Source organism: Euprymna scolopes, chromosome 38 (genome assembly GCF_053919585.1).
Source record: "Euprymna scolopes isolate OS-2025 chromosome 38, ASM5391958v1, whole genome shotgun sequence".
Taxonomy (NCBI): Eukaryota; Metazoa; Mollusca; class Cephalopoda; order Sepiida; family Sepiolidae; genus Euprymna; species Euprymna scolopes.
Genome location: NC_136519.1, coordinates 79,051,276 through 79,078,340, shown reverse-complemented (window position 1 = coordinate 79,078,340; position 27,065 = coordinate 79,051,276). Strand labels below are relative to the sequence as shown.

Below are 27,065 nucleotides of genomic sequence, written 5' to 3'. Positions count from 1 at the left end.
CAGAGACAAACTCGCAACATCTCTTCTGTGAGATAGAGGTTGCAGGGAAGAGAAAAGGACATCTCCTACAAGGCTACGAAGTCTATTTTGAACCCTATCAAGGCATGACAAGTCCTTTCTAGCAGCTCCTGCCCAGATGTGGCAACAGTATTCCATCATTGGACGTACCTGGCTCTTATATAGATAGAGAATTGCATCAGCAGTAAGATATCTACTGGATCGATAGAAAGATCCCACCATTTTTCCAGCGGCCTTGGCAACAGATTTAATGTACGTGTTCCATTTAAGATCAGGAGTAATGGTCAAGCCCAGAAGCTTGTCAAAACTTGAGGCCTCCTGAAGACGAGAGCCATTCATTTAAATTGATGCCAGATGTGAATCAGAATGTGTATGATGTAAAGAGAGAAGCTTGGTTTTAGATGCATTAAAAGTAACCAGCCACCCCTTTCCCCATTGTACTACGTGCTCAAGATCAGAGGAGAGAGAAACGGAGAGAACTTGGTTGTTTACTGTCTTAGATGTGCTACCATAAATGGTAGTGTCGTCAGCATAAATGTCTACAAATGATGTAAGGATGTGATTTGGAAGATCATTAATATAGATCAGGAAAAGAGTTGGACCCAGGATGGACCCCTGAGGGACACTGGCATTAATACTGTGAGCTTCTGATTTTTGCCCCTCAACTACTACTCTTATGAACCTATCAGAAAGAAATGATTTAATTAAGTAAGGGATGAACTTTTATTTTGTTTATTTCTTCCTAAAAAGGACTGGTTTTGCTCTTTAAAATTTAACTAGTATGTGGCGAGTGATGTTCGATTTTCATATTTGGGATTATTGAAAGAAGATTTATGACCGTAAAATCTCTCTTTGAAGGTGTTGTCGGCCATGCCAATATAATATTTATTAACATTCGAGTTTCCCTTAGTAGTTTTAGCTGGGCATTCTATTAATTTTTTTCAAGATTATCACTATAAATTATAACTTAGTTTGACAGTATTTTTGTTAAAAATTTTATGGAGGATATTTTTATTTTGTTTTATTTTTTTTACTCATGTTCACCCTCTCCTTTTTTTTTTACATGGAGGTCATCACTTATCAAGGTCCGGAGGCCACTCAAGGATAAGGGTTATTGCGTGTACAGTAATCAATGAGATAGTATTGTAGTAATCGTTAGTATTGGAGATTTGATAGAGTGTCTTACTTAAGGGGGTGGTTTGTCAGGAATTTGTTTATGTTGGACTTGAAGACATCCAAATTGTAGTCAGGTAGGAAATAGGCAAATGGAAGAAAGTTCCACAGGCGTGCACTTCTTAGAAAAAAGCTCTGCTCATGGAATCTATGTTTGGATTTAGGCACAGATAAAGAGTGGGGAAAATTATTGACAGTAGTTTCAGCCAGACAGGTATTTCTCATGAAAGATTGGCGAGGGGGGACGAGAGATTGGAGCTCAGACGAGCACCTGCCATGGAAATAACGATAAAACAAAGATAGGCTCGCAACGTCTCATCGCCACTTGGACGTAAGGATTACTATTTGGGGCCATGTCTAGGAAAGATTAACAAGATATTTGTTTATGCTACATTTAAACTTCTGCATATCAGTACAGTCAGGGAAGCAGGCAGCAGGAAGGGAATTTCAAAGTCTAGCTGTTCGAGGGAAGAAACTATTAGAATAGAAAGCTTTATGGCGTTTAGGGACATCAACAGTGAAGGGGTGAGATCTTATTGCTAAGCGGGTTTGTCGGGGATATGTACGTCGAGGGGGTACAAGTGAAACGAGTTCATCAGAACATATTCCATTAAAATATTTGTAAAACAGACACAGTGATGCAACATTGTGGCGATTGTCGCTAAGAAGGTTATTTCTGCTGAGGTGGTTGACTACTTCTCTATTTATTGTGGATTCCAGCAACTTACTCATGACACACAGGAGACTATTGGTCTGTACTGAGAGGGAGATGACTTATCACCTGAATTCTTAAATACAGGGCATACTGATGAGGTTTCCAAGGTGTTGGGAAGCACTTCTCCTTAAGGCAACGCTTAAACAGTTTGGTAAGTATGGGGGCAAGTTCTGGTTGTAATTTTTTTAACACTATAATTGAAATACCGTCAGGACCAGTTGCTTTACTGGAGTCAAAGTTGTTGATTAGCTTGGCGACCTCACGCACAGATATTTGCATGTTGCATAGTGTGTTGTCTGTTATAGGAGGGAATACGGGGAGTTGATGGCTTTCGTCGCACAGGTAGAATTTGCCGCAAAGTTCTTGACAAATAGTTCAAGAAATTTTGCAATTGTGACGAGAGCCTCAAAGATGAAGACGGTTGTGGCCTGCTGACTGCAGTTGATAACGAACGTTTGAAAGCCTTAATTGAAGCCAATCCTCACAAAACCACACAAGAAGTTGCTGTTGAACTCGACATAGACCACTCAACACTTGTTCGTCATTTAAAGCAAATAGGGAAGTAAAAAAAGGTTGCCGCATGATAAGGTGTCTTCTATGTTCCTTCTGTGCAATAAAAACGACCCATTATTCGAGCGGATTGTAACGTATGATGAGAAGTGGATCCTCTACGACAATTGGCGATATTTGGCACAATAGTTGGATGCCGGAGAAGCTCCATAACACTTCCCGAAGCAAAATATTAGCATGTTTTATTACTCGCGTTTTAAACTTATTTGTTAAATACGCCTTAGGGTATTACCCTAAACCAGCCTTTAAATAAGATCTCCCAATCTAAAAACATAAGCCGACTTCACAAGTTGCATTATTGCAACGTAATTATAAGGTGAATCTCGAAGGTTCTATCGTGAGGTACCTAAAGCAAAAAAAAAAAAAAACTTCCACGGATTGATATGGGAAGGGAGACTATCTTCAAATTCTATTCTAAACTGGGAATGGGCAAAGGACTTACTAAGTAGATATAAATAAGTCCCTCTTACCATTTTTTTTTTTTTTTTAATGAGAGTAGATAATGCAGTGGATGTGTTATCGGTAGCTCCAGTAACTCTCGCTTCTCCTTTTCTTTTGTCCCTCAGTCCTCATTTCTAATGGGTGATGTTTCTGACAAAGGGTGAAGAAAAGCTGCTTCCCAGGTCGGTAGTACTTCATTAACACGTAGTCTGAGATGTCGGAAATTTTCTGTCTCTATGTCTATTCTTGCGGCCATGTCACTAGTAAGGGTGCTGGAGGTAAACGTTTTCATCTGGGCTGATGTTAACCTCCTGGAGCTTAGTTGATAAAGTGGGACCGAACCTTGGAATAACCACTAAGGAGGCTGTCCTATCAGCAGGTGCAAAGTACTGGGGCTGCTGTATTGCCATTTGGTGAATGGATTCTGGACCATGCAGTAGTCTCTGATGGGGTCTCTTGATTCCATACTAGTGGGTAATTGTTACGGCTTTACCTTATCATGTGCTACAAAAAAAAAAAAAAAATTTTCCCGTCTTTCCTCTCTTAATTTCCCTCTCTGTTCTGCTCTAACCAAGTATGCTGACCTGTTCCACAAATCCCAAAATCCTCAACATGAAATATCTCAAAAAAGAAAACACGAATAAACCTAGAACCCCATTTTAACATCGTTAAAAGGACAAATCCCTACAGATAAGTTTCGCAAAACGCGACTGTTTTTACAAGAAAACATGCTTTCTTCCTCCTCTTTCCTATCAAGAGAAGTTCCTTTATACCAATTTTCATTTGTGTTGTGTTTCTTTCGTCTTGTTGACGTCACATTATTTTTGTTACCGTCTATAGTTGGGAAAATCCCAACAATTTAGGTGAAAAATTACATCTAGAAAATGTACTACTTTAATATTAGAGTTAATATCAACTTTAAGGTTAATTCTTTTAGATTCTCTAAGGATCTTTTTTTTTTTTTACATTTTCACATTTTGGGCTGTTGGAATTTTTAATGACCATAAGGCCATCATCCTCGTAAAGGCCAATGGTGACCGTGTATACATATATACAATATATATATACACACATAATTTTTCTCTTAAGCATATATCACTGAATTAAATAGACATTTTTGTCTATTAATTCTGATAGGAAATGGCTGATGTAATCGCCATATTTGTCATAAGTCCGACTACCTTCTAATCCTTCTGGATTAATAATCAGGGATAAATTAATTCCATTATTAGGAAGTTGGAAAAGATCAAAACCAGAAAACATCTATTGTAATTAATGATATATATATATATATATATATATATATATATAAATATATATATATATATATATAAAGCTGAATGTGTGTGTGTGTGTGTGTGTGTGTGTGGTCACGAATAGGCTCCTATATGGTTGACTATTTTAAAAAAACTGATTACATACAATGATAGAAGATGTATCAAGACACAGGAATGGGTATGTTTGATCTGGCAGAATGGTGGTTCATTAAAATTGTGGGATCTGCGTTCGTGCCTGACCCACAAAGTATGGAAATAAAAAATCAAAAAATTAAAAAAAACGTTTACAAGTGTTTTTGATATAGATGTACATAAGAATACTTTGATAAGTATTTTTTAACTTAAATAGGGATGGTATGATAAAATTGTGGGATCTGCGTTCGCGCCTGGCCTCCATCGAATGGAAATAGGCACAAACTTTAATAAAGACTTTTCATATCTATATGCCTAAGTATACTTTGATAATTATGTTTCAGTTTGAAGAAATATGGTATAATAAAATTATGGGATGTTCGTTCGCGCCTAACCTCCAAAGAATGGAAATATGTCACAAAATTTAACAAGGTTTTTTAATATAGATCCACAGAATATTGTGATAAGTGTTTCAGTGTGAACAGGTATGGTATAATTAATTATGGGGTTTATGTATTTTATTTTTACTTTCATCATATTTTGCTTTGGTTTTGATACCCCCAAATTCAAAGCTATCTCATTACAATCCTTCCTTTTCATAACCTATCATACTTTCATAAATCAGAGTCTATTTTGTGTAGGCTGTTTTTGAACCCAGTCAACGACGGATACTTTTGCTAGTATATATATATATATACTGGTATATTTTTTGTTTTCTTAATCTCATTCATCCAGAGGAAGTCTCGAAATAAAGACGAAACATTGATGAACACATAATACGGTTTGTTCCTTTTTATTTTCTCTATTTTGTCGGAATACTATTTCCATTACTTTCATCATATATATATATATATATATATATATATATATATATATATATATATATTAGTGATGGGACGATTCCAATATTTTTCCCGATTCCGATACAATTACCGATTCCATGCTAAATTCCCGATTCAGATATGATTACTGATTCTGATTCTCTATAAATCTCTAATTATTTACCTAGAAGAATGCCCTTTCCCGATTTTCAAAATAACACATGTTAAATATGCAGATATTTTCCTAAACATCAAAATACACGTGTGGAGGATGATCTATTGATTTTAGATTTATTTGTATTTTAAAATCATTGAATATTTACTAATTTATCATTATTACCAGCAATGAAAGATTTTACTTTAAACAAAGTCAAATAAAAAAAGACAATTAAAGGAATCGTTTTGGCATCGGAAAATAGGCATCAATTTTTCCGATTCCAATATTGATTCCGATACCCCAAAATCTTCTGATTTTTCTGATTCCTGATTCCGATTCCGATTAACCGTCCCAACACTAATATATATATATATATATATATTTTGCTACTTCTTGACAGAAGCATGCCATCTCTTCAGATTGATGTCGGGCATCAATGTGCATGTAGATGGCTCTTCCGCCAAACACTCTCGCATAATCGTTCACAGATGTGGCAGTGGAACTTACTAGTATTTGCTGTTTCTTGCAGAGGTGCTATATTATTCACCTTTTGAGTGTCGTGTCAAATCAGTTGTAGGTTTATAGACCAGACCACAGATATTATAACAATACTTAGGTGGTCTAAGTGGCATATGTCGAGTTTTTATTGATTTTTTTTTCGGTATAATTGCATTTCTGATTTATTGGATGGCGTCATCCCTTTGTGACGTCATCCATTGTATATAAAGACAAAACAAAGGTCAATGTGTCATTGTTTACGGAGACAACTCACAACCATTCGAATCACGGGTCATCTATGTTGTCTGTTTTAATGGATCATTTTTTTTCTTACTTCATCATTTCCATCCATCCATCAATCAATCAATCAATAACGGTTTTATAACTCACCGAGGAAACCCTCCCTGGACTTTAGGCATCTAACTCTGTCCCTAGCTATCTGCTGCCATGTGAGACTCATGTGTTGTATCAGGTCGTCCCTCCATCTCGTTCTTGGTCTTCCCGAGGTGTCTATTCTGTTATCCAGATTGACTATCTGTTGTTATGTTGTCTGGTTACGTGCCCTGCCTATCTGTGTTTGGATGTTTTGATGGCAGTGTTGATGTCAATAACTCTTGTTTGTTGGCGGATCCAGATGTTTGTCTTTCTGTCTTGTAGAATGATATCTAACATTATCGTCTCCGTCTTTCTTTGTGCTACTGCCAAGGACTATGACATACTTCATCATTTATGATGTCATAAACATTCTCTTCCTGAAGTCTTCAGACAACATCCCCTTGTGACATCATCCTTTGTGACGCCATAAGGATATTCTCTCTCGTCCATATGTTCTATTAGATTAACTCATTCCTTAGTGATTTTACATGGAGAAAAAAATCGAGATCAACAGTTTTATAGCTTCATAGATTTGTTTTTTTTTTACTTGTAAGGTCACCAAATATCAAGGCCCGGATGTCACTCAAGGATAAGGATTAAGTATTACGTAAATGGTGAGACAATATCAGTCACGGTGGAAGTTGGCTAGTGTTAGATTATCTAAATAGACGACCCAATAGGAATTTATTCACATCAGACTTGAAGCCGACCATGTTATAGTCAGCCGGGAAGTAGACAAACGGTATTGCATTCCATAGACGGACAGTTCTAGGAAAGAAACTCTGCTCATGGAATTTCGGCTTAGCTTTAGCCACAGATAGGGAGTGAGGAAAGTTGTTGGCAGTTGTTTTGGCTAAGCAGTGATAGATAATAGGTGTGTGTGTGTGTATATATATATATATATAGTGTTATAATGGAATAATTCCAGGAGGAAATCCGGGTATGAGAGCTCAATGTGGTAAGCAGAGCAATAACATAAAAATATAACACGGAAATTACATAATTGTCGATGCAATAATTTATTTCAACCTTATGGTTATTTCAAGCATCAAAACTAGATAATTACATTTTTGATACTCAAATACATGTATCAAAAATGTAATTGTCTAGTTTAGATGCTTGAAAATATTATAAGGTTGAAATAAATTATTGCATCGACAATTATGTAATTTCTGTGTTATATTTATATATATATATATATATATATATATATATATATATATAGTGCAAAATTTTGTTGAAAATTCAAAGACTCATGTTTTCTTTTTTTATAACCTTCGTTTATTTCCTGGATTTTTTCCCATTACATGTGTTTCGTTAGCGGGAAGGCAATTTTACCATTTATGTGTCCATAAATATATCCGGTCCCCACCAACTTCTTGAGATATTTTTCTATTAGATTTTTACAACAAAAGGTATATTTTTAACATGCTGAACATAGTATTTCAGTAAAAAGACTTCCGAAGCTATGCTTCCTCACTTCCGCCGTCATGCGTTTGTGACGCCACCACAGAAACAAGCAATCAAAATCTACAGAGTTTCAGTAGCATAATATATATAATATACATATGGTCAATTCTCCTTTACGGTCACAAAAATTGGACTGTAACGAAGGTGGCTGAAAGTCGTTTGGAAGCAGTGGCGATATGCTCTTTTAAGGAGAATTCTACGAATTTCGTAGACAGAAAGGAAAACAAACAAAGAAGTCATGCGTAAGGCAGAGTACAACAGATTTCTATTTAATACCAGGCAGTTATACATTGAGAACATTGCCAAGGCTGCTGCAAATAAGGTGGGCTCTCTCTACCATGGCAGAAAATTACTTACGCCTGAAAATATCCTGTACCTCTATAAGGCCACCATTCGCCCATGTATGGAGTACTGCTGTCACTTTTGGGCTGGTGCATCTGCTGTTTGTCTCTCACTCCTGGACAGGGTTCAAAAGAGAGTCGCCAACCTGATAGGTACTGAACTGTAATCTAGGCTTCAGCCTCTGTCCCATTGATGAAATGTTGCATCCCTCTGCCTGTTCTACAAATACTTTAATGGTGAATGCTCTGACGAACTGCAAGCACTTGTACCTCCTCGACATGACTACCCCCGACAAACCCGACAAACAGCTAAGTCCCACCCCTTTACAGTAGAGATCCTTAGATGTAAGAAAGCCTTTTACTCCAATAGTTTCTTCCCCGGAACTGCAAGTTTTTGGAACTCCTTTCCGAGATACTGCTTTCCCAATTGTACTGATATGCAGAAGTTCAAGTGTAATGTGAACAATCATCTTTCTACTTATCTCTCTTCATAATGCCCTTGCAAATTATATCCCCGATAATAACCCCCTACTTCAAAGTGGCACTTGCCTTATTGGGGTGAAAATTGAATAAAAAAAATTTAAAAAAATTAATGTGGGCGGATGGCTTGGAAAAATCTTCATGTTAGGAAAAATCGCAGGAAAAAAGAGAAGAGGAAGACAACGAACAAAGTCTCAACAAAGTCACTGGAAATACGACTATCGATCTCGTTAGAAATGCCGAACGCAGAGGGGGAATGGAAAGCCATGATCATCAATGTCTGCAATAGCAAATCTGATATCCGAAGAAGAATATATATTACAGGTTGGAACGATAAAGTTGTCGCCCTAAACAAAACAACACTACAACTTTATTTTCAAACTTTTATTGAAAACAATCAATTCAGGTAACTTGATTATGTTGTAGAGCTGACATCTGTTCAATGTAACCGCCTTCAGCCTCAATCATCGCCTCGATACGGGTCCAAAACTGGGAGCATGCCTTTTCAACAAGCACTGGCAGGAGCTCGGCAAATACTTGTATGGCAGTGATCAGGCTGACTTTGGTGGTGTAGGAGGTCATGTTGGTAATGTTCTCGACATATCACCGAACAAAGTAGTCTAGCGGGTTAAGTTCAGGAGAGGAGAGGAACCAGTGAGAGAAGGGTACAAAGTCGTAGCACTCCTTCTGAAGCCAAGCTTCGGTCTCTTTGGACTTGTGGACCGGCGCCGAGTCCTGCTGCCACACCCAGGGTCTGCCACCTGATTGCACCAGGGAATCACCACACTCTTCAACACATCCAAGTACACTTGGTGTTGACTTTCGACTTCAAAGATGTGAGGTGGTATGATGTGGCCCTCACTTAAAGCCACACCAAAGACCATAACCGTGGCCAGAAACATTGTTTTCATCACCTTGGGCACGTCCCTGTTATTCATGGCAATCCAGCGATGCATTTTGAGGGCGCTGGCAATGGTCCTGTTGTCATAACTTGGATCGGTAGAAAGCATGAGCTGTACAGCAGTGCATCTCTGATCTTGCTTGCTGAACATTGTGTCGATTTCAGGCGTGATAGAAGGCTTTTATCGCTCTTAGGATTTGTACAATGGAACTGGAAACATCTCGTCTTTTCTAGGGCGACAATTTTATCATTCCACCCTGTAGATATGTTTTTGCATTTCTTCTTGATTCTCTACCTCTTATTTTCTTTTCCTCAATTGTTCATTTTGAGTCACGGGTCGTCTATGTCCTCTATTTTAATTCATGTGTGTTTTTTTTTCCCTGGTTTCATATTACTTACTTTCTTTTCTGCAATTAGTTGTTATCCACATAAACGACGCTGGAACATTTGTCACATGGGTCGTCTATTTCCTCTGTTTTAATTCAATCTAAAAATTACTAATAAATAATCAGAAAGAAATATTGTGCTACATAGTTCAATACAAATAACAAGATCACATTTTATCAAGTTTTATGGGTTTGTATTACTCTACACATAGTTTCGAAAAAGTTGTCAAAAAACAAATATATAACAAATAAATGCTATCAAAGGCAAGATAAGTTACTTTTCTACCTAACTGAATACTTTTTAGTATTTTTATTTAATGTAACATGTTTATTCAGCTCAAAAAACATACAGTGTTTACCGATGTATTGGAAAATTTAAAATGGCGCCTGACTCTCTCTCTCTCTCTTGAACACGGTAAGTTTGAGAAAATGAGTTAAAAATAAAAATATCTAGACAAAATGCTGTTAGAAACTCGCTCAATATGTTACCATGACATCGACTGACATATATTTGGTGGGTTTCCAACACTATTTTATATAGTTTCTTATTTTTAATTCCTTTTCCCAAACTTACCGTGTTCAAGAGAGAGTCGGGCGCCATTTTAAATTTTCCAATACATCGGTAAACACTGTATGTTTTTCGAGCTGAATAAACATGTTATTTTAAATAAAAACACTAAAAAAGTATCCAGTTAAGTAGAAAAGTAACTTATCTGGCTGTCATAGGAGAACATATTCTCTCCTATGATTGGATTAAGAAATATATAAATATTTCTTATAATATATAAATATGTTTATTGATATATTAATTAAAACATAAAGACGTTCTAGAATGTCGTTATTCGTAAAAATAAATAATAATTGGCGTCTATAAATATAAAAAGGCGTAGAACGCCTTTTTGTTCCTTTTTTGAGTCTCTAGAAGGTTCCAGGAAGTTCCTTTTAAAACTCATTTAAAAGAAACGCTATTGGTGGGTAAAGTCAGTTCGTGATATATTTTGGGATGCAAAAGAGGCAACCAACGTCCAAATTCCGGCTTCCACATAAGGCCGTAAAAACAAGTTCGTGATATATTTTGGGATGCAAAAGAGGCAACCAACGTCCGAATTCCGGCTTCCACATAAGGCCGTAAAAACAAGTTCATGACATATTTTGGGATGCAAAAAGAGGCAACCAACGTCCGAATTCCGGTTTCCACATAAGGCCGTAAAAACAAAAACCTCACTGAAGAACTGGCTGTCTGGATTCTGGTAAAGTTTTTATTTATTCTTTGAGTTTGTTGACCGAAACACATATACATATAAAAATACACTAAACAAAACATTTCAAAACAATACATTAAGAATTACGATCTTTATGATCTAAGGGAGACAATTTATTAGCAAGTTGTCGCCCTTCAAACATGGTAATCTTTTCTTTTGTTTTTTCTTGTTAATTTATTTTTAAATAAATTTCTTTTTCGTTAAATCTTTTTCTTTTGTTTTAATTTTATTACATGTGGGTGCTGATAAATCCCTAGACCATACGAGCTATGATCGGCACACATATGTAATACTGGCCTTTGATAACATTTATTTGTTCTATATTTGTTTTTTGACAACTTTTTCGAATCTTTAATCTAATTCTTCATTCTAGCACCCATTGGCAGAAAATGTTCTTTTTTTTTGCTCTGTTTCTTTCAAATGTTCCCTTTTTTACATAACGTTTCACTGACTTCTTTCTTCAGCAAAGAATTGCTACACATCGAAATTACAACGAGTTCCTGTCTTACACTGTTACGACACTGATCATATATTATGACTTTTTTGATTCCATATCTCTTACTTTCTTATCCACATAAACAATGTTTAACCGTTTGGCTCCTTGACTCACGGGTCGCCTATGTTTTTTTAATTCTAATTCATGTATTGATATGTTTTGATATTCTATTTCTTACTTTCTTTTCCTGAATTAGTGAAAATGACTTCAATTCCAAAGGACATTCCGAAGCTTGACCTTTACAACTTTGAAGAATCTCAGTACGAACGCTGCGATTATGTTTTAACCAGTCCCAGATCACTAGAAGCATGTTCACGGCTCGATGTGATGGTAAGCAATTTCATCCTTTTTCATTTACTGTTTCGATGCGTTACACTTTGGTCATCGTCAGGGTCATCGTCATAGGTTGTCCCGTGTTTCGCTGGGCCCGGTTGAGTAATGATGCTGGGTCAGTTGGGCCAGTTTTTTCCAATAAGTTCACCATGTTCTGAACATTGGCTGACGAGGCACGATGAACCAAGGCTGTTTTCATTATGAGTGCAAGCTAGTCACGGTTCTGATGGCTGATCTTATAAAGGTAGGGGCTCAGAATCAGTTCAGCAACCTGCTTCATAATCCTGAGGCAGGTGTGGAGTTGACCACCGCAACGTTTCTTCCAGCCCGTTTGATGTCATGGATGAAGTCACCTGGGTGTCATCACAAAGCATGGCTGAACCAACATTTTGTGTCATCAAAGGTCGATGTCAAGCTTAACAAGACACGCAGGATGATTACCGGCAACCTGAAAGCAACAAACCTGACATCTGCCTATAGGATGTCCGGAATTCCATCATTGCAGGTCCTGGATATGACCTTAAACTATATCCAGTGGTGAGGCCCCAACTTGTGGTCTTTAGGGAGTGTGGAGCCACCCTTTAATTGCCATTGCTCCCAGATCCACTCTGACCTGGAGTGGTAGTACCTGTTAGGGTCTCAACTATGGGTTAAATAGAATACGACTTAAAAAATAAATACACTATATCAAAAAATCGTTCTTCAAAATCACCAGATTCGGCATTAAATAACCTGAAAAGGGTTGATATGCCGTAAAACAAAACAACCAACCAACCAACCAACCAACCAACCATCATTGCAGATTCGTCGACAGACGATAGTGAAAACAGAGCATAACAAACACAGGAACGACAATCGCCATCCCCTATTTGGACACCGAGAGGTGCAACAACGACTACCATCTCACAAGAGATTTGCCACTGTCACAAGCCTCTGACAAACAATATCAGCATCCTTCCACGTGCATTAATGGAATAAACTAGTCAGACAACAACAAGAAGGCATTGACAGAAGACCTTTCAACAGACACTGAACCCCTCACCCCTGGAAAGAGTGGGTAGCACTCACCTGGGCCTGAGAAAAGGTTATCAGTGTGTGTTCCTGTGGCACTGACGTGCAGACATCCTCACAGGCTGTCCCCTAAGCGAGAGCTCTGCCACTACCACAGGCCTCAGATGAACAACACCAGCATCTGTGTTGATGGAATGAGTTAGACAACAACAACAAGGCTCTTCCTGAGCAAATATTGCCAAAACAGAACAATCTGCACAAGTGGGGCTATGTACAGGATGCTCAGTGTCCTTGTGGCACCAACGTGTATCATACACATCCTCATAGACTGTCCTCAAAGCAAGCCATGCTTCGATGTACATCTTAAGATGGACTGAAACGTCATGATGATGATCATCATCATTTTTAACCATCATTTTTAATAATCATCTTTAACCATCACTTTTAACCATCATTTTTAATCATCATTTTAAACCCTCGTTTTTAATCATTTTAACCATCATTTTTGATAATCATTTTTAATCATCATTTTTAATAATCATTTTTAATCATCATTTTAAACCCTCGTTTTTAATCATTTTAACCATCATTTTTGATAATCATTTTTAATCATCATTTTTAATAATCATTTTTAATCATCATTTTAAACCCTCGTTTTTAATCATTTTAACCATCATTTTTGATAATCATTTTTAATCATCAGTTTTAATAATTATTTTTAATCATCATTTTAACCATCATTTTAAACCAGTATCTTAATTTTTAATAATCATTTTTAATCATTATTTTTACCATAATTTTTAATCATCATTTTTAATCATCATTTTTAACCATCATTTCTAACCAGTATCTTCATTTTTAATAATCATTTTTAACAATCAGTGTGGATCATTATTTTTAACCATGATTTTTAACCAGTATCTTCAGTTTTAATAATCATTTTTAACAATCATTTTTAATCATTATTTTTAACCATAATTTTTAATCATTTTTAATCATTATTTTTAATCATTATTTTTAATCATCATTTTTAATCATCATTTTTAACCATCATTTTTAATCATTATTTTTAATCATCATTTTTAATCATTATTTTTAACCATAATTTTTAATCATTTTTAATCATCATTTTTAATCATCATTTTTAATCATTATTTAAAATCATCATTTTTAATCATCATTTTTAACCATAATTTTTAACCAGTATCTTCATTATTTAATAATCATTTTTAATCATTATTTAATAATCATTTTTAATAATTATTTTTAACCATCATTTTTAATAATCATTTTTAATCATCACTGTAAAAACACATTAAATGTGCAGATATTTTCTTAAACGTAAGGATACACTTGTGAGGGATGATCTATTGATTTTAGTTTTACTGATAGATTAAAATCAACAGATATTCACTATTTTAGTATTACTATCAGCGGTAGAATATTTTTCTTTAAGGAAAATCAAATAAAAAAGCCAATTAAAAGAATCGTTGTTGGCATCGGAAAAAAGGCACACATTTTTCCGATTCCAATATCGATTCCGATACCCTAAAAATTTCAGATTATTTTAATTCCAAATTCCGATTCCGATTAATCGACCCAACACTAGTATATATATATATATATATATATATATATATATATATATATATATATATATATATATATATATATAAGTACTGTTACACCTATAAATGAATTGGATGGATAAAAGTGAAACTGTATAACTTGTTCAACCATGAAATCTTATGTTGCGTCAATTTGAGTTTATCCGTCACATGTTCACATTGTTCTGCCTTCTATAAACGTGGATTTCTCCTTATATTTTTCTTTGTTATTTTTGTTATTTTTATATGTTTCTTTGTTATTTTTGTTTTTTCTTATATGTTTCTTTGTTATTCTTGTTTTTTCTTACATGTTTCTTTGGTATTTTCGTTTTTTCTTATGTTTCTTTGTTATTTTTGTTTCTTCTTATATGTTTCTTTGTTATTTTTGTTTTTTTCTTATATGTTTCTTTGTTATTTTTGTTTTTTCTGATAAGTTTCTTTGGTATTTTTGTTTCTTCTTATATGTTTCTTTGTTATTTTTGTTTTTTTATAATTTTTCTTTGTTGTTTTTGTTTTTTCTTATATGTTTCTTTGTTATTTTGTTTTTTCTAATATGTTTCTTTTTATTTTTGTTTTTTCTAATGTTTCTTGGTTATTTTTTTTTTCTTACATATTTGTTGTTTTTGTTTTTTCGTATATGTTTCTTGGTTATTTTTGTTTTTCTTATATGTTTCTTTGCTGTTTTTGTTTTTTCTTATGTTTCTTTGTTATTTTTGTTTTTTTCTTATATGCTTCTTTGCTGTTTTTGTTTTTTCTTATATGTTTCTTTGTTGTTTTTGTTTTTTCTTATATGTTTTTTGTTATTTTGTTTTTTCTAATATGTTTCTTTGTTATGTTTGTTTTTTCTGTTTCTTTGCTATTTTTGTTTTTTCTTATATGTTTCTTTGTTATTCTTGTTTTTTTCTTATATGTTTCTTTGTTGTTTTTGTTTTATATGTTTCTTTGCTGTTTTTTTTTAGCTGTTTCTTTGCTGTTTTTCTTTTTAGATGTTTCTTTGTTGTTTTTGTTTTTTCAGCCAACGGATCTTTTGTCAAAATCTCTTGTGGAGTTTCACGAAGAACTTCGAGAATATGACCTGCGGCCGAGTACCATATTTTTTCTTTACAACGAACAGGAAAACGAGCGGCAAAGTAAGTATTTAGTTACTTGCCTCTCCACGAGGGCAGAGTTAGACACAAGTTCGATTTCAATGTTTGCAAAATCTAGCATACAGGATTATTGAATGATTTTGTTGTGCTTGCTTGTTATTGGGCACACTTCAACAGAAGTGGTAAGAGAAATGGAATAATGTAAAAAATTAAGACATATATATATATATATATATATATATATATATATATATATATATATATATATATATGTATATATATATATATATATTTATATCCATACTGATGAGACGTGATATCCAGAAACAAGTGTTCATGGATAACTTTTATGCACGTAAAATATATTTAATAAATATTTAAATAAAAATATTTAAATATTAAATAAATACAATTATTAATAATAATAATAATAATAATAATAATAATAATAATAAAAACATGTACAAAAAGAGGGGCGATGCAAATAAATAAAGGGCAGGTAACTCCCTCACCACTTAGGTAAGCGAAACAATTAAATACAATAGACTCACTAATAAAAAAGTAAATTAATAAAGCCAATACGCTCTTTGTGTAAACAAATGGAGCTTAGGCGTTTGGACAATGTTTGAACATTATTAATCCACATGCCCGTCATAGTAGCAGCTGATTAGCATAACAGTTACAAGCACCAACTGTTATCTAGGCAGTCGAATTTCAAACCTGATTTAAGGTAGTTGCTTGTCTAGCCACTCTGATGAGCTGTGGAACAGTACTGTATGTGGATGACTATATATCTATATATATAAAAGCGAAAATGTGTGTATGTATGTTTGTATGTATGCATGTGTGTTTGTATGTCTCGCAAAAACTTTCGACACGGGTCACGGATTTTCACGAGATTGGTATCATTTTAAAGTTCCAACATTCGCCCGACAAATATCGAAAAATTGGCCAAAAACATTAATTCCTTCACCCTAAAATCAGCAGTTTTCTACAGGGAGGTGTCATCAAAAACTGTCCTCTCATGACAAGTTCGCTTCTACGCATGTGCAAATGACGTCGGAACATGATTTAGTTAAAATATTAAAAAAAACGATCCAGTTTCGTCGACGTCGTCTTAGCTCAATTGCTTAGAGGGCGGCCTCATTATCTAAAGGTTTTCTGTTCAAATCGTGGTGTGAGATTTTTTTTTTTTTTTTCGATTTTTTAAATTTTAATATTGAAAAAGGGTTATTTAAGCCATTTTTCCGTGTTTTTTTTTGGTTTTTATTTTTCAGATTTTTTAAAGAAGTTTTAACGTTCGTTTTTCTGTTTTCTTTTTTCCATCACATTTGCATTTTCTTTTTTTGTTTTTCCGATTTTTCCGGTTTGGGACGTCTGGAAGTCAATCAGCTTTGATCAATGTGGGGAAGCCCTTCATATCAGACAATTGCTATTCATTTAGACAATGCCAGAGTTCCCCGTTTTTTGGGTGGGGGGAGCTGGTTTCCCCCAACATCGTGGGGAAACAAATAAATAAAACGACAGAAGCCAGAAGTTCATTTCTGCAAGTTAACTTTTTAATTGACATTGCTTAATTTGAACGTTTTTCACTTCCTGTCGCGTCATGGTCTAGCGTTAAGATATCAGGTTTTCTTTCACTTTCTTTTCCGACTTCGCGTCATGGGTTCAAGTCTGCCTGCCTATTAACACTTTTTTTTCACACATCTACGAACACCCGGGCAAGACCGGGCAACCCCACTAAAAAAGATAAGGAATAAAGTTACCTAGAAACTTCATTAAAAGGATGAAAATAAGAAGGGAAATTGGCATTATGCAAAGATAAATGTACAAAGATAGAAATGGAAAACAATTTACGGAGGGGGGGGCTATATGATGGGATTAATGAAGAGCATGAAAAGAAAAATCGAAAAGAAGAATATGAAGAGGAAACGAGAAAAAACATCTATCTATATGTGTATCTATCTATCTATCTGTCTATCTATCTATCTATCTGTGTATCTATCTATCTATCTATCTGTGTATCTATCTATCTATATATCTGTGTATCTATCTGTGTATCTATCTATCTATCTGTGTATCTATCTATCCATCTATCTATCTATCTATCTATCTGTGTATCTATCTATCTATCTATCTGTGTATCTATCTATCTATCTATCTGTGTATCTATCTGTCTGTCTGTCTATCTATCTATCTGTGTATCTATCTATCTATCTATCTATCTGTGTATCTATCTATCTATCTATCTATCTATCTATCTGTGTATCTATCTGTCTGTCTATCTATCTGTGTATCTATCTATCTATCTATCTATCTATCTGTGTATCTATCTGTGTATCTATCTATCTATCTGTGTATCTATCTGTGTATCTATCTGTCTGTCTGTCTGTCTGTCTGTCTATCTATCTATCTATCTATCTGTGTATCTCTCTGTCTGTCTATCTGTGTATCTATCTGTGTATCTATCTGTCTGTCTGTCTATCTATCTATCTATCTGTGTATCTATCTATCTATCTATCTATCTATCTGTGTATCTATCTGTCTGTCTATCTATCTGTGTATCTATCTATCTATCTATCTATCTATCTATCTATCTATGTGTGTATCTATCTGTGTATCTATCTGTGTATCTCTGTCTGTCTATCTATCTGTGTATCTATCTATCTATCTATCTATCTATCTGTGTATCTATCTGTCTGTCTATCTATCTATCTTTGAATCTATCTGCCTATCTATCTATCTATCTATCTATCTGTGTATCTATCTGTCTGTCTATCTATCTGTCTTTGTATCTATCTATCTATCTATCTATCTCTGTATCTATCTGTCTGTCTATCTATCTGTGCATCTATCTATCTGTCTATCTATCTGTGTATCTATCTATCTATCTATCTATCCATATGTATATCTGTCTGTCTGTCTGTCTATTTATCTATCTATCTGTCTATTTATCTATCTATCTATCTATCTATCTATCTATCTATCTATCTCCTTTCTTACCTTCTCCTTTCATTGTCAATCACAACATCGTCTCATATTTTTCAGACTTTTACATTTTTGTAATTACTTTTTTGTTTGTTTCCATAGAGAATTTAGCAAAATGCCGGGAAGAAAGGAATCGCATAATCAAAGCAGAGCAGATGGGGTTGAGGAGGCTGACCACGGAAGAAGAAGAACCCTTTTGCAAGAATCCCATAGAATTATCCAACATTCCAGATATCAATTACAAGACCGAAGACTACAGACGTATGTCATTTGTTTTTTTTTTTTTTTTTTTTTTTTTTACATATGAGTTACCCCTTATCAAGGCCCAGAGGCCACTCAAGGATAAGGGTTAAATAGTGTACAGTATCATAATCATAGTAATCGTAAGTAGTGGAGATTTGGTAATTTTTTTAACTTAAGTGGAACGGCTCATCAAGAACTTGTTTGCATTGGACTTGAAGACGGCCATATTGTAGTCAGTTGGAAAGCAGGCAAATGGAAGACAGTTTCACAGGCTTGCCATTTTAAGAAAGAAACTTTGTTCATAGAAGCTACGTTTAGGTTTAGGCACAGATAAAGAGTAGGGGAATATATTAATAGTGTTTTCAGCTAGACGAGTGTTTCTCATGAAAGTTTGGCCAGAGGGGACCATAGACTGAAGCTCAGACGAGCACTTGCCATGAAAATAACTATAAAGCAGAGACAGGCTCATAGTGTCTCTTCTGAGAGAAAGAGGTTGCAGGGAAGAGAAAAGGGCATCCCCGTACTAGGCAATGAAGTCTATTTTGAACTCTATCAAGGCAGGATAAGTACTTTCTAGCAGCTCCTGCCCAGATGTGGCAACAGTACTCCATTCGTGGACGTACCTGGTTCTTATATAGGTAGAGAATTGCATCAGCAGTGAGATATCTACTGGATCGATAGAAGGATCCCACCATTTTTCCAGCGATCTTGGCAACGGATTCGATGTATGTGTTCCATTTCAGATTGGGAGTAAAGGTCAAGCCCAGAATCTTGTCAAAACATGTGTCTAAACTTATTTAATTTTGACACCAGAACTGATTGCGAGGTCACTATAAAAAATAACAAAACTGGATGTTCTGTTTAAAAGAGGGATTGTCATACTTACTTTGTCATATATACAGCAAAATCCCAACCTTAACCTTTGACCTTGACAATGAAAAATAGTGTGCACCATCCCTAGGTTGGAGACCATCATCATGTTAGGTTTGGTTATGATCGGTTCAATGGTGTGGGCTGTACTAGAGTATATATATATATATATATATATATATATATATATATATATATATATATATATATATATATATACACTTGTGCCCGATATTATTCGTACCCCACCTTGAAAATTGAGTTTATTATGTGTAACTTTGTAAGAATATATTGTTTACGTCCATATTGATACATATTCTTAATAAACCTCTTCTGATCATTTTCGTCATTTTAAAATCTCGGGATACTTGTAATAAAAGAAATATACAGCTATTTATAAAATCTGCAATGTTCAAAAATAATCATACCCCTTTATTTTTTCAGTATTAATCGAATTTCTGACTGTTTGTTTCCTGTTTGATTCTTATTTTGAATGCTTTTATACAACCTTTGATTAATTTCATTTCGTTTTTTGCATTTTGCAGAAATTAAAATGATATCAACTGAAAACCAATAAAAGAATAAAAATTATTAGAATGGGGAAGAAAAAAGAGCTTAGTAATGATCTTAGGACTAAAATTGCGAATTCACATAAGGATGGTTTAGGTTACAAGTCAATTTCCAAGAAATTTGAGGTCCCTACAGCAACAGTACAGAGCATCATCAAAAAATTCCAGAGCCACCACACAACAAACAACTTGATTGGTAGAGGAAGGAAAAGGAAACTGTCTGCTAGAGCCACCAGGAATATTGTAAGAAGTGTTAATGCAAATCCAACCACCACTACTAAGGACATTTTAGAAAATCTGGAGTTTTCTGGCATAAAAATATCAAGGCAAACATTGCAAAGGACTCTGCATGAAAATGGTCTGAAAGGAAGAAGACCAAGAAGGACTCCATTGCACACCGGAAAACACCTTGCAGCACGTCTAAAGTTTGCTAGGACCCATGTGAATTCTCCAGAGTCCATTTTCTCAAGTATTTTGTGGACTGACGAAACAAAAATTGAATTGTTTGGCCATATGGATGCTTCTTACGTTTGGAGGAAGAAAGGAGAAGCTTACAACCCAAAGAACACCATACCCACGATGAAACATGGTGGTGGTAGCCTAATGTTTTGGGGCTCCTTTTCGGCTAGTGGTCCAGATAGTTTGGTCAAGATAGATGGAACCATGAAGAAGGAGCAATATTTGGAGATACTCCAGAAAAACATTAGACAGGATGCGGAGAAGCTCCATTTAGGACCAAACTGGGTCCTTCAACAGGATAATGATCCAAAATATACTGCCAAAATAGTCAAGAAATGGTTTGAGGATAATCAAATTAATGTTTTGGAATGGCCTTGCCAGAGTCCCGACCTGAACCCTATCGAAAACCTCTGGCACATATTGAAAACTGAGGTTAAAAAGCGGAAACCTAGAAATTTGAGGGATTTGGAGAACTACTGCATTGAAGAATGGTCAAAAATCAGTGTTGATGCTTGTAAAAACCGTGTTGATAAATATCCAAAACGGTTACAGGCAGTTATTAAGAATAAAGGGCATGCTATTGACTATTAGTAAGAGAGGTATGAATAATTTTGAACTAGTGCCATTATTGTTTTTCTTTGTATAATGTTTCAAACTTGCATAATTTATTTATTTGTTGAGTTTAAATTAAATGCCTATGCTTGATTTATTGTCTGAAATCCCTTTAATATTGTCTACCTTCTGGTTTGAGCAATATTCTTATAGAAATCTCAAAGATCCGAGGGGTATGAATAATATCGGGCACAAGTGTATATATATATATATATTGTATTTTGTTATAACCTATATATATATATATATAGGTTATAACCTTGACCTTTGATCTTAACCTTGAAAAATGGTGTGCACCATCCTTAGTTGAGGGACCATCATCATGGTAGGTTTGGTTATGATTGGTCCAGTGGTGTGGGCTGTAGGAGAGTTGTACACACAGATACACACACGAACGCTACTACTTATATATATATATATATATATATATATATATATATTATAGTAAGTTATAAAATATATATGGCGATTAAGCTACACCGAATATTCTGCGTTTCATCCACTCTAGGACTCTTCAGGCTTATGCGCAAATTTTGTGGTTGTTTGTCGTTTTTATATACGCATCTTCTATTGAGATTTTAGTTAGCCAATCAGCTTTCTAGTATCCACCGCACCCTTCCTATCAGCCAATGAGCATGCACTTATCAAAGGCCTATTTGACCTCTGGTTGACCTGTTCCTTTTATATATAAGTAGCGGTTGTGTGTGTGTGTATATATATATATATATATATATATATATATATATATATATGTATATATATATATATATATATATATATATATATATATATATTTATATATATATGAGAGAGAGAGGTGTTTACAATTTGTTTTTACATAACCAGTAATGTGTTGCTACACGGTCCTCTAGTATTTAGTAGTAGTTTAGGTTAATGGTTTCGCTTTCAATATAAGCGTAGTTGCCTGAAGAGGTCTCTAGTTACTAAATACTAGCTGACCGAAACATGCTCATGACTGTGTAGCAACACATTACTGCTTATGTAAAAACAAATTGCAAACATCTATTTATAAATATAATGAATAGTTATTAAGGATGAAAACAACACATTACTGCTTATGTAAAAACAAATTAAACATATACCTGGCTCTAGTTCGGTATTGAGCATTAACCTCGTTATATTCCACTAGTTACCTTATCTCTGGAAAATAGTTAAAATCTACCGTTAAATTATTTTACTGTTATTGGATATTTTACCCTTCACCAGACTATCCATTCATGTGAAATCACATTTTTCTTCACCCTATTCTCTCTCCTTCACTATTTGTTACCAAGTAAGATCTATGACTTACTTGTAGTTTCATTAAATACTTTTGCAAGCAAAATCCGATCCCGCATTTTGCTAAATCCTGCCCTCTGATGAGAAGGAAAGTATTTCTTCGAAACTCTGTAGATTAAGGACTATCCACTTATTTTGTCCTTCCTTTTTAAAATGTTTTTAACTCTTTTTCAAAGTGTTGTTTAACATGTTTTATTAACTACTTGTTCTTATTATAAGCTCTATTTCTTATTTGGATTTATCGAGCTTTTACATCTGGTTGAGATTACTTTATAAATATTAACTCTTCAATATTTATAATATACTTTAGTTTTGCCATCTTGGATTATTTTGGTAAACTTAAATGTAATTCTTATTATATATATATATATATATATATATATATATATATATATATATATATATATATATATATATATATATAGTAAGTTATAAAATATATATGGCGATTAAGCTACACTGAATATTCCGCGTTTCATCCACTCTAGGATTCTTCAGGCTTAAAAACGCGGAATCTTCAGTGTAGCTTAATCACCATATATATTTTATAACTTACTAACTAGCTCTACCTACGTATTGAGCACTGTTGAAGTAAATACTTAAAGTTTACGCATAAATTTATACTTTCGTATATTAATTTATGTGAGTAAATGAAGTAGTTTATAAATATATATATATATATATATATATATATATATATAGGTTTGATCTCACTACTATATATTAGATTTAATGTAATAATCGATAGATACAATAATAAATATCTAATCTGCATAAATTAAAATGCCATATTTAAGCGTATTTTACTACTGAGTAACGGCAACGCCGGGCGGCCTGTTAGTACTTTTATTGTAGTGTCGTGGCAAAATAGTAAAAAGAAGAAAATCAAATCGAGGTTGGTTTAAGTAACAAGTGTATTTAACATCACAGGTACAAAGGTAGGAAACGGGTATAACCGGCTTGCACGCAGCTAGTCAGTGGTAGTACTGTCGCTTCTTCCAACGGTGTAGGTATTACTGGCATTATATATAGTGAGAACCGGTGTAATTTTCCTTGTGTTAGAAAGGCTGGCGTAACATTTATAATGCATTTTCTCTTTACAACAGATGGCCCAATTGTACGAAAGCCAAGATCGCGATCAGCATGCTCTCAATTAGAGGACAGACGACGAAGCAAAGATTTATTCAATGAAAGGTATTTTCATCTTCGTACAAGGTGTTTAGTAATTAACGTTGCAAATTTTTTTGACCATATTTATTAAATTAAACAATACAGATAAGCAAAACGTAAAAGTATACAATAGTATTACTAGATTCAAAATATCCAAACTTTATTCAATGTAACCGCCATATTGTATCAATAACCTGTTGCAAACGTTTGGAGAATGCTCTACACGAGTCATGAATGATTTTTTGTGGGATTTTAACCCATTGCTCATTCCTCACTTAATTTCTTCTTCAGAGCCTCCAAATTCGTATGTTGGGAAGCTGAGACTTTACTCTCCAAGATAAACCAAATATCTTGATCTCATCAGTTGATTTGAAACGATTAAGTGCTTTCCACACAGACATTCGGTTCACATTTAAGGTCTTCGCAGTGTCTCCTACAGACTTTCCAGATTTGAATAGCTCTACAATGGCAAGTCGTTTCGCTAAATCATGCGGAGAATTTTGAAAAGTAATCTTCAAGCTAATCTTTATCATTACATATTTAAAAAAAAAAAAAAAAAAAGATAAAATTAATGAAAATTCACTAAATATAAATATGAATAAAAAATTGTAACGGTAAATATTGAACACCTTTTATATGTTTACAGGAAAATAAAAATTGAATAAATTACGATATTTATTGACCCATCAAAAATTGTTAAAGATCAATTTTTAAGGTAATATTTATTTTTATTCTTGTAAAGTTTAGTTAGTTATACACTCTCTCTCCCTCTGTCTCCCCCCCTCTCTCTCTCTCTCTCTATATATATATATATATATATATATATATATATATATATATATTTCTGTGGAAATATTCTTTATTCATTTATATTTCCTTTTTTAATACCAATCCTTATTTAAAAAAGCTCAATGTAATTACAGAGCAATATAGTAAATAAATGACAAAATTCAGTTGACACTTACAATTCTTGATAGTATCTGTTTTGTAGTGCAAAATCAATCACTTAATTATTATATCAATCAGTGAATCTATTTTGCCCTTAACTTATCAGAAGAAATAGCAACAATCAATCCACCAAAAGGAAATATAATGCATTTGGACATGATTAAATATCCGAAAAGTTGCAAATGCATTATAGTTTTGTCAACTAAATTAAACGTATTAATTGTAAGATGGTCAACATCATCAAATTTGTAATATAGATTTTTGTCATTTATTCATTATACATGTATATATATATATATATATCGTGACACACTGCACTGAAGATTCCCGAAAGGATGAAACACTAGTGTCTGTAGGTATTTGATAATTATTATAGTAAATAATTATACATATATATATATATATATATATATATGTATATGTATAATTACATACAGACACTAGTGTTTCATCCTTTCGGGAATCTTCAGTGCAGGGTGTCACGATGAACACCAATCGATAGATTTGAACCCGGCGGCAGAAGCCATCTCTGGCTTCATTAGCAAGGATCGTATCCATTCGGCTACCGTTAACCACGTGAAATAACATTGAAACTTAAACATTTTATTTTTAAATGTTTTTACGTCAGTCAGAGTGATCTAATCATTATATGATGATCTATGCATAAGAGCTAAATTGACCGACTTAATTCAACTGAAAGTGCTCAACGATAAGAAACGAGTTTCTTAAACAGGCTGGCATAATTATTTGCTATAATAATTATTAAATACCAACAGACACTAGTGTTTCGTCTTTTCAGGAATCTTCAGTGCAGTGTGTCACGATTAACACCAGTCGATAGTTTCGAATCAGGCGACAAAAGCTGTCTCTGGCTTAATTAGCAAAGATCGTATCCATTCGGCTACCGTTGACTGCGTGAAATAACTTTGAAATTTAAACATTTTATTTTTAAATGTTTTTGATCTAGACAAATTTACAAGGTCGCGACACTGGACATGCAGGCAGATGGTTGGTTAGCTCTACAATGGTGATTCATTTCGCTAAATCACGTGACATATTGTCAAAAGTAAGCTTCAAGTTAAACTTCATCCGTATACACCTGAAAAAGATAAAAATTCATGAAAATTCATTTAATATGAATAATAATAGAAAGTTGTAACGGTAAATATTGAACACCCTATATATTTTTAAATGATGTTTATGAAATCAACCTTTAACATGTGTCTGATATAATGGGACATCAAGAATTTGTTTAAATTCGACTTGAAGATGGCCATGTTGTAGTGAGCTGGGAAGCAGGCCAGGGGGACAGAGTTCCACAGACGAGCAGTTCTCAGAAAGAAGCTTTGTTCATGGAATTTGTGCTTAGGTTTAGGCACTAATAGAGAATACGAGAAATTGTTGGTAGTGGTGGTAGATAGACGAGTGCACTTTTTGAAAGTTTGGCAGGACGAGATCAGACTGGAGCTCCTTCTTGTTCTGCATAAATATTCATTTTCCGTCACGTTTTTTCCTCTCTGCTGTAATATTAGGGTAGCTATTTTAAGACATTAATATAAGTAAAGCTAAAGTAGTCGACCATAGTCTAGGGTGATCGTAAAGCGCTTGTTTAGCTAAGGATGTAAGGGAGGATGCCACTCCTTTCTTTTGTTTGTTTTTTTCTTTTTACTAACCTTCACTCCAAACAAGGCATATCGTCACCTGGACTTAAAGGGCTACTAATTGGGACTATGCCTAAGAAGGATTAACAAGATGTTGGTTTACATTACATTTAAATTTCTGCATATCAGTGTAACATAGTGCATATGTGCGTGTTGGAAAATATCATCAGCAGCAAAGGATGGCTGGCTTGCATAGAGATTAGCAGCAGCAGCAGCCGAAAAAAGGCATATGCTAATTAGGAAGTGTGTGCGAGAAGAAAAAGGAAAAAAATGCATCACGTGCTTGAGGTTAAACACAGTCAGCGCTGAAAGAGATGGGCATAAAAAGTGAAGATAAGAATGGGCTAGCTGCACCCAGCATGTGGTCTGGGGAAGGAGAAACACATTCCAAATAAAATAACCATGTGGCAATAAGAAACCTTTTTAAGCAGTGCCGAAAGTAACAGTAATTTTTTTCTTTTTACAAAGGAATCACTACTTCTCAAGGCCCAGAGGCAACTCGAGGTTAAGAGTTAAAGAGTGTATAGTGGTCAAAAGAACAATATCATAGTAATCATTAGAAATGTAAATTTGGTAAATTGGATTACTTAAGGGGAACGGCTCATCAAGAACTTGTTTACATTGGACTTGAAGACAGCCATATTGTAGGCAGCTGGGAAGCAGGTAAACGGAAGAAAGTTCCACAAGTATGCAG

The 27,065-nt window shown here is 34.3% G+C and overlaps 1 protein-coding gene across 1 annotated transcript in view; it reads left to right on the top strand.

Moving 5' to 3' along the window:
• Positions 1-27,065, top strand: part of LOC145263209 (uncharacterized) — a 165,068-nt gene that overhangs the window by 10,005 nt on the left and 127,998 nt on the right. The window contains exons 2-5 of the mRNA XM_080120284.1: positions 11,710-11,843; positions 15,480-15,594; positions 18,643-18,801; positions 23,699-23,786. Of these exons, the coding sequence (XP_079976410.1) occupies positions 11,715-11,843; positions 15,480-15,594; positions 18,643-18,801; positions 23,699-23,786 (491 nt within the window). The 5' untranslated portion in view covers positions 11,710-11,714. The remainder of the gene's footprint in view (positions 1-11,709; positions 11,844-15,479; positions 15,595-18,642; positions 18,802-23,698; positions 23,787-27,065) is intronic.